This window comes from Arctopsyche grandis, chromosome 6 (genome assembly GCF_051622035.1).
Source record: "Arctopsyche grandis isolate Sample6627 chromosome 6, ASM5162203v2, whole genome shotgun sequence".
Classification (NCBI taxonomy): domain Eukaryota; kingdom Metazoa; phylum Arthropoda; class Insecta; order Trichoptera; family Hydropsychidae; genus Arctopsyche; species Arctopsyche grandis.
In genome coordinates this window covers 31,877,027-31,886,184 of record NC_135360.1, presented here as the reverse complement: position 1 = coordinate 31,886,184, position 9,158 = coordinate 31,877,027, and the positions used below count along the sequence as shown (strand labels likewise).

The following is a 9,158-nucleotide window of genomic DNA, read 5'->3' as shown; positions in this document are numbered from 1 at the left end:
TTGTATTCTGACGCGTAGCTACGAATGCACGTGTATGCATTCATATTGTAAGTACTCGACAATACGACGTAAGCAATATTGCGCCGTATCGTCATGGCCTGTAATGTATAAGTAAGCCGATTTTGCCTTGCACTCGGCCAAATTGCTGTGAACGTGACGTGACCGCGACGTGTAGGTAGATATGAATAGAAATGTAATAAAATGACATATTTGAAACGGAGTCGTGCAGTGCTGAAGCCGTGCAATGCTGTTAAGTATGAACAGACCTTTAAAAGTAAACCATGCATAACGCTCCCTCGAAAAAAATACATAATTGAAACATAATATGTACGTATGTACATACTATGTATGTATATACAAATCGATATTAAAAAACACGTCGAATTTTTCTTAAATTTTACATGTTTTATTAAAAAAAAAAAAAAAAAAACAGGCGAGAGGCGCCCCTTGTAACGTGACGTTCTCCCAGCCATCCCATCAGTTGGCAACAGTAGCCTGTGTTTGGGATGGCCACACTCAGGCCGAGAGTTTTTACCGCGAAAAGCAGGAGCGAACCGTCTCGTCAATTCTTATTTATCACCTTCAAGGGGCACAGACTTGCCCCCCCCCCCCCCCTATCTCTCCCGAGCTGTTTCCATCGTGAACGCGCCCAGAGATCCGTCATCTTGTTGAAGAATCGCGGGATAGTTGAGTTTATCATAACTCCCTCCCCGAGCTCCAACGAATTCGTCACCTGTATCTCCACGCAGCTTCCTACCCCCGTGCGGGTTAACTTTTCCGTGGTAGCCAAGCGCTCCGGAAAGCCCCTAAAAGCATTAGCCGCTGGAAGACAGACCAGGTGACCCGAGAGCCAGCTTCACAACAGCTGCGCTGCATCTATAGACGAGGAAGACTTCTGACCAGGAACTTCACGACAAATACAAGACATCCCAGGTCAGTCAATCTGTTCCCTTTGACCTCCACCGCAGAACGAACGCACCTGGAAGAACAAGAAACGTATCCCTGTACGCCAGTAACTCTCCCAGCGAGAGAGTTGTATTCCCGCGTAAAATACGTCTGTCACACCCTTATATTTAATTTAATTGTTGAAACGGTTCCTCGATTAAATTGGCTAAATACAATACTACCCACTATTTGAGTATGATTTATGTACAACAAAATATATGCACAAAATTCATAGATGCCTCGTTAATTTCGAGTTTTTCAGATTCTCGTAATTCAGCGACTTATGTTATAAAAATGCTGCATTGTTTGTAATTGGCCAGGAGGGCGCATTGGGGTTTACCTGTTAGGCCTTTCTGGTATATTTATGTTAACGTATATCTATGTAAAATAAATAAATTTGAGAAGAATGGAAAAATACTATCGGTATCATCGTGAGGAAGTAGCTAAAACGCGTCGAGTCCGATTAACGTTTTCGTTTTAATGTTTGAAATAAAAAAAGTATACAGTCACGCCGCAGAACTTGATCAAGCATATGCTTCTGTCAAGTAATTTATAACTGATTCAATGACGATAAATACATTTTAATTATTATAGAGCGTGATAATAATAAATAATTGAATTGTTTTCATTTATTACAGTGTTTTTGTGTGTGCGTGCACGCATAAACATACATACATGTATGTTTACTTGAGGTGTGCGTGCATTCGCACGGCACATTTCAGGTATTATTTCCTAACGCATGCGCGCTTTATGTGTTCATGCGTTTTTGTTTATTTTGTACTTGGTTATGTACAGTGTGGTTTTTTTTTATTAGAACAGTGATGTGCGGTTGTTCTTGTGCGATATTCAACCATCTCGTTCTCCGAGGAAGGGTCTCTTAAACTGTATTCGTTGGGGGGGGGGGGGGGGTAGTGGCTTCATGTTGAGGGCTTTAAGGGTCAAATTCCTTGACCTTTAAAGCGGACTTAGAATTTATTACATTAGCTTTTACTCCATTTTAATATGGATATGGGGTTACTTTGTTACCCCATATCCATATTATCCAATTACCATAGTGTGATTTTTTTGTATCGGTACTCGAAGGTTAAATATCTTACATACTTAAAATAGTATTGATAATAAAATCACTCTTTTGGGTGTGAATCAACTTTATTCAAATTATTGCCAGTACAGTTATTGATTTTGAAATGATACATCAAGTACTTATTAGTAATATAATTTCTGTTCATATACAGAGTTGCATTTTGTTTAATATAGAATGAGATTATGTGTCTAATGAGAGATATTTGAAATCTATGATTCTTCCCCGGTATGAGTATTTTGGTGTATTGTAAAACGGGATTTTCAGGCAAAAGATTTTACACAAATGTCACATTGATATGGTTTTTCCCCAGTTTGAGTTATTTTGTGTATCGTGAGGCCAGATGTTTGAGCAAACGATTTTAAAAAAATTTCACATTGGTATGGTTTTTCCCTAGTGAGTCGTTTTGTGTGTCGTGAGGCTGGATTTTTTAGCAAACGATTTTAAACAAATGTCACAATTATATGGTTTCATCCCAGTATGACTTTTAGTGTGTTCAACGAGACTATCTTTTCTAATGAATAATTTAAAACAAATGTCACATTGATATGGTTTTTCCCCAGTATGAATTTTTTTGTGTATCGTAAGTTGCCCTTTAAATGGGTATGATTTTATACAAATGTCACATTTGTGTGGTTTTAATCCAGTATGATTATTTATGTGTTGTACAAGGTAAAATTTACCAGTGAATGATTTTTCACAAATGTCACATTGGTATGGTTTTTCCCCGGTATGAGTTTTTTTATGTTTTGTAAGGACATGTTTGTTAGTAAAAGATTTTAAACAAATGTCACATTTGTTTGGGTTTACCCCAGTGTGAATTAATTTGTGTTCTTCAAATCGGGCTTTTTGAGCGAATGATTTTAAACAAATATCACATTGGTATGGTTTTAATCCAGTATGATTAGTTATGTGTTGTACAAGGTAAAATTTACCAGTGAATGATTTTTCACAAATGTCACATTGATATGGTTTTTCCCCAGTATGAGTTTTTTTATGTTTTGTAAGGACGTATTTGGTAGTAAACGATTTTAAACAAATGTCACATTTGTTTGGATTTACCCCAGAGTGAATTAATTTGTGTTCTTCAAATCGGGCTTTTTGAGCGAATGATTTTAAACAAATATCACATTGGTATGGGTTTTCCCCAGTGTGAATTCTTTTGTGTATAATAAGGCTGTATTTTAGTCCAAATGATTTTAAACAAATATCACATTGGTATGGTTTTTCCCCAGTATGACTTCTTTTGTGCACCATAAGGCTTGATATTCGAGTAAACGACTTCAAACAAATGTCACATTCGTTTGGTTTTAGCCCAGTGTGAGTTATTTTGTGTGCTTCAAGGTAAGATTTTTCAAGGAATAATTTAAAACAAATGTCACATTTGTGTGATTTTACCCCAGTATGCGTCTTAATGTGTTTCGTAAAATTATTTTTTCTAGTGAAAGCTTTGGAACAAATGTCACATTTATATAATTTTTTCACCATCTGATCATTTACAGAAGTGTTGTTTACGTTTGCTGGCGTATTAGCATCAGACTCGTTTTCCCATATTAAATCTTCAAGTAGAATTTCTTCTGGTTTGATATTTCCCGTTGAATGGATGCTTGGCTCAGAATCAGTTTGTTCTGAGGCACTCAATTCCCGTTCATGTATCACATTCTTATCTGCGGCATTGTAAACGTTCAGTGGCGAATGAGCATCACGATACTCATTTTCCCATATTGAGTCTTCCAATAGACCTTCTTCCGGTTTGATATTTAAACACGTGTTTAACTTTAATTTCGAAATTTCGTCACTTCGATGGCAAACTTTTCGAAAGCTGATGAGCAATTCCAGATTGTTGTTACAAGTAAGACATATCGTATCTGGCAATCTGTCGTCTTTCTTGACCTGAAAATGCGAAAGGTTTTGATGAAAATGAATTCAGATGGCAATATTACCTATATATGTATCAGTTTTAAAAACAGGTATGTATAGACAATCGCAACAGTTGAGGTGAACGACACCAGGAAATTAAGCACTGCCTTGAAAATATTACAATCCCATTCCCATTATCTGGAGGCAATATTTTAAAACACAATATTATATTAGAGGGGAAGTGTTACAATATTAACAGCAACCTACACGTATTCGTTTCATGGCTATTTAGAAATTTTCCATTGCAGTTACTTTAACCCTTTGCCCGCGGCAATAAATATAGCGAACAAGCCCTGTACGCGGCACCTTTTTCGCGAATTTGGCAATCGAGTTTTCGACCTTAAATACAGATTTTAATATTTACTCAAATAACCAGATATGTTAATTAACACATAAAGTATTATTTTAAACAATAAAATACACAATATATCTCGTAGTTTAGGCTTAATTGTCAAATAAACATTCTTCAAGCTTCATTGGAAGCTTTGGACGACAAGTCTGTAGCGCGGCTGTCTTCCATAAAATTTCTGAACTTTGCACGGGATTTTGAGCCTTATATGCGCCTATTTCAACTGTTTTAAGGTTCAAAATTGATTGAATATATTACTGAGAGTTGAATGCCATCTATTCAATTTGCTTAAAATGAATATATACCAGTCAAAATTAGTTTTTTGTGGAACCATACTGAAGCCTCGTTTATGTGACGTCACGTCTGTCGAACAATGGCGACGATACGTCTCAATTGTATGAAGAATGATTATTTGACAATTAAGCTTACACTACGAGATATATTATCTATTTTATTGTTTAAAATAATACTTTATGTGTTAATTAACATATCTGGTTACTTGAGTAAACATTAAAATCTGTATTTAAGGTCGAAAACTCGATCGCCAAATTCGCGAAAAAGGTGCCGCGTACAGGGCTTGTTCGCTATATTTATTGCTGCGGGCAAAGGGTTAAAGCTATTTGAAGCTTTAAAAACTTTATTAGAGTTTTCACTAATCAATTATAGAAATTCTAAATATTACCACTTCGATTGAAAATATATCTGATTTGAGGGGGGGGGTATCCCGGTTTGACTTGCATGAAATCTGACAACCCGAGGTAAACAACCTGCAGTTGACAGCAGGACGAAATGCGTTGCGCCAAATGTGAACGAGGGTTTCCATGGATGGAGACGAAGGTCTTGACTGAACCAGAAGACAAGCAAAGTCTGCACTGCATTGGAAACTCCATTAAGTCGACCGCGCGGAAAGATAAGTGACGACTGTTTGCAGAACAATTGATCAAGTCGTGAAGTTTGGTCTAAAGAACACACATTTTACAGCTATTGCTCAATACGGCTAACAAGATGGTAAACGGATTATTCCGCAAAAAGCGATCTCGCGCAAGTCACTAAAATCTCGATCACGGAACATTTGGCAAGAACCAACAAGATAAGCGTAAGTCAGATACGACAAGATAGCTGCGTAAGTCAGAGACGACATACCAACTTTTTTATTTTATTTTTTTGTTAAATGCATAGATACATAGATACGCCCTGACGCTCTAAGCCGATCACCCTGTTGGTGCATGCACACACAAAAGAAAGTACAGTGCGTGCACACTCTCTCTCGCATTGAGGTCTTCCTGTCAAGCCTTCCTGGTATATATCTATATAAAAAAATAAAAAATAATACATGCACACTTGTTATTCAATCGAACGCCACCTAAGCACACTTGAAATGTAAACAGATATAAAAAAAACCATGTGAAACGTAAAGGAGGTATGTAAAAATGAAAGATGACGACCTGCAGCTGACAGCAGGTAGTCATCATGCGTCTTGCCAGAAGTTGGCGAGCTTCTTCGCGGACGGAGACGAGCAAAGTCTGCACTGCATCTTCAATGCCGGCTCCAGCTCCATCTCCATCGAGTCGATTGAGCACTGTCAATTGAACGAGCGCTCAGTTCCTTCCTCGTGACATTCGGTCCAAAGATAGAGTCCTTCACAGACTTCAGACTTTCTGCTCACCGACAGCTCACTCATGGCTATTCGTTCGCAGATACTATGTATTGTTGAAGATAGCAGATTAAATGCATTCGAATTATTTCACGAAAAATTGTGTCTCAGCTGGAACACAAACAAAACACTAACATTTTTTATTTCAATATTTGGCAAACGATTTCTTTCGAAATCACTTATTTCGAAAAATTACTCCGGATATACACCATACATTATTAGTAGATAATATTAAGTATTTAGGCATTTATTTGGATTGTAAATTAAGTTTTAATGTGCACGCCAATTATATTATTAAAGTCCATTTAATAAAAAAATCCATTTGGTATTACTAAGAGCCTATTTTGCCCTTAATGGTGCTCTTATTCACTATTAACTAATAAGTTTATTTTTTATTTTTCATAATTACTATAATTTTCGATTTAATACGATGTGTGGCTGGTAAACGGACTACTAGTCATATGTGAACTAGTCACAGGACAACCGGTCGCTCTAGATCAGTCACACGTGATCGTTTTCTCGTGACCGATTTTAGGGTGTGACCAATTTTCTCGTGACCGGTTTTAGTGTGACGGGTGATCACGTGTGACCGATCTAGAGCGACCGGTTGTTCTGTTCACATTTGACTAGTAATCACCGAACCGTGTGGCTAATGATATGTGGCCTTAAAATGAGCTGTTATGGTTTAAAATTTGAATAAAAAAATAGAACTGTCAATGAACTGTCAAATGAATTGTGTACAGCAAAGTAAATTGTTTTTAGTGATATATCAGTATGGAAATGAAAATTGGTCATTTTCAAGTAAATAAAATGTGCAGAACTTGTCTGTCGGTAGAGGAACCTCTTTTAGATTTGTCTGGTCAATTGCAAATCAGCTTGGAAAAAAAATTATCAATTTGTGATATGTTGACATCAGTTTCTTATATACAGGTTAGAATTTATCTTTTTTTTTAATATATGTAGTAAAAAAAATTTTTTTTTCAATAAAAAAATATAATCTTTAGATTCAGTCTGGAGATGGCCTACCTGAAGAAATATGCCAAATGTGCTTAGAAATGGCAAACGTTGCATACAATTTTAAAATGCTATGCGAAAGATCCGACGCCATGTTGCGAAAGGTCGATCTTTCCCAGCAAAATTTGCAAGACAATTTAATACCCACACACACGTTGCCGATAGTCAAACCCGGTCTAGAAACAGAAGCCAAGCTCAAGAGCGTAACAAACATAAATAACAAAGTGAAAGATAAACTTTTGTCCGAAAACTTCAAAGAAGTGAAAGTCGACGTATTGATTCCATACAATGCATCGACCGACTTAAACTTATTCCACTTGTCGCCTAATAAATTCGTTAAAAATTTATCCGAGTTGGAAAACTTCATCGATATGGAATCCAGTACACACGACGACGTACTCGAAGCCTCCGTCAACGTTTTCAAGTGCGAAATTTGTTCCGAATCGTTCACACAGAAGACGACTCTCGACGAACATATCAAAACACACCACACGAACCGCAGTCGCAATTGCCACTACTGTGGAAAATCATTTTCACGTCTGTCAACCTTACAACTGCACTTGGCTAAGCACGCTGAATACAAAGCTCACCTTTGTCCGATATGCGGAGATCGATTTCACATGGCCAGTGGTCTCCGCCAGCATCTGAAATACCACCGTGGGATAAAACCACACGCGTGCGACTTATGCGACAAGAGATATTTCAGTCCTCACCTACTTAGAGAGCATGTGAGATGCGCCCATTCCAGCAACAGATACAATCACAAGTGTCCAATATGTGATAAAAAGTTCACGGCCAAGTCTACGCTGAAAATGCACATGAATACCCACACTGGAGAACGAGCTCACGCTTGTGAAACGTGCGGAAAGAGATATACTAGACGCACCTACTTGAGAGCGCATCTCAGGACACACACTGCCGAGCCTCCGCCTCGTATGTTTCAATGCTCCTACGAGGATTGCAGTCAGAGGTTCAACGCTAAGGTTGCTCTGGAAGTCCACATCAGGCGAGAGCATACGCACGAACGACCGTTCACATGCGAGCTCTGCGGAAAGTCGTTTCTTTCCTTGCCGGGATTGAACGATCATCGTCGGGCCCACACTGGAGAAAAACCGGAGAAGTGTTCGGTGTGCAGTAATCGATTCGTGAATAAGCAGTCGCTAAAGAAACATATGAGGATTCATACGGGTGAGCGGCCGTATCCGTGTCCCGATTGTGGGGAGTGTTTTCTGTCGAGCTCTCGTCGCAGTGAACATATTCAGACTAAGCATAGAGACAGGCAACACGAGTGTCCGGTTTGTCATAAAAAATTTCATCTCAGCCGAACTCTTAAAGGCCACATGCGTGTGCACACCGGAGAAAAACGACCACTGTCTAAAGCCATATCTCAAGCGTTAGCTGCAAGTATGAACATTACCTTGGATGCGAAACAAAACGTGCCAGAGCCAGGATTTGAAGTCATAGTGTAAATTGAATCTCTTGTTATACACCTATATGTTTGTGCATATGTAAATAAAACTAAACCATAACTTTGACTATTGCATTTCTTCTAAATGAGCAATATAACTTACTAGTGTTGTGCCCATTGATTTCAACGGGTAACTTCGGAATGGAATTGTTATACGAATTTAAATAAAGTTATCTAATATATAATTTCAAAAGAGACTTTTTAAGGTTTAATGTATGTAACTATGTAAGGTTTGGGTGGTAGAATCTGTGACGTGTTATCGATACAATATAATGTTCTATGGCGAATATATGGATATTGATGACGATTATTTTCTGTTCAGATTTCGATTCCGATTCATGTTTCAGTTCCGTATCCAGATTCCTTTTTCAGTTCTGGATCCCGATTTCTTTTTCAGTTTCGGATTCCGATTCCTTTTTCAGTTCCGGTTCCGAATTTATTTTTCAATTCCGGTTCTGGATTGTTTTTTCAGTTCCGGAACCCGATTTCTTTTCCAGTTTCGGATTCCGATTCCTTTTTCAGTTCCGGTTCCGGATTTCTTTTTCAATTCCGGTTCTGGATTGTTTTTTCAGTTCCGGAACCCGATTCCTTTTTTCAGTTCCGGATCCCGATTTATTTTTAATTCCGGATCAGGACTATTTTTTCAGTTCCGGTTCACTTATATGTATATAAAAAACCATTCATTGTGTGTGTAATTTCAAATTGGATGATGCTAAATTTTTTTTTC

At 37.8% G+C, this 9,158-nt stretch overlaps 2 protein-coding genes across 2 annotated transcripts; one reads left to right on the top strand and one right to left on the bottom strand.

Annotated features, from left to right (window-relative positions):
* Positions 1-2,079: 2,079 nt before the first annotated feature.
* LOC143913768 (uncharacterized) lies at positions 2,080-5,250 on the bottom strand. Its single transcript, XM_077433755.1, has 2 exons — positions 5,063-5,250; positions 2,080-3,919 (listed from the first exon to the last, which is right to left on the bottom strand). Exons 1-2 carry the CDS (start codon positions 5,183-5,185, stop codon positions 2,420-2,422), a joined length of 1,623 nt encoding a protein of 540 aa, XP_077289881.1. The 5' UTR covers positions 5,186-5,250; the 3' UTR covers positions 2,080-2,419.
* A 1,154-nt stretch (positions 5,251-6,404) lies between these two features.
* On the top strand, positions 6,405-8,740 carry LOC143912894 (uncharacterized). Its single transcript, XM_077432342.1, has 2 exons — positions 6,405-6,879; positions 6,954-8,740. Exons 1-2 carry the CDS (start codon positions 6,724-6,726, stop codon positions 8,430-8,432), a joined length of 1,635 nt encoding a protein of 544 aa, XP_077288468.1. The 5' UTR covers positions 6,405-6,723; the 3' UTR covers positions 8,433-8,740.
* The last annotated feature ends 418 nt before the right edge of the window (positions 8,741-9,158 follow it).

Coding starts and splice junctions, on each gene's coding strand:
- LOC143912894 (XM_077432342.1), top strand. CDS start 6,724: ATGGAAATGAAAATTGGTCATTTTCAAGTAAATAAAATGTGCAGAACT. Junction 6,880..6,953: donor CATCAGTTTCTTATATACAG/GTTAGAATTTAT, acceptor TATAATCTTTAG/ATTCAGTCTGGAGATGGCCT.
- LOC143913768 (XM_077433755.1), bottom strand. CDS start 5,185: ATGGAGTTTCCAATGCAGTGCAGACTTTGCTTGTCTTCTGGTTCAGTC. Junction 3,920..5,062: donor CGTCCTGCTGTCAACTGCAG/GTTGTTTACCTC, acceptor TCGCATTTTCAG/GTCAAGAAAGACGACAGATT.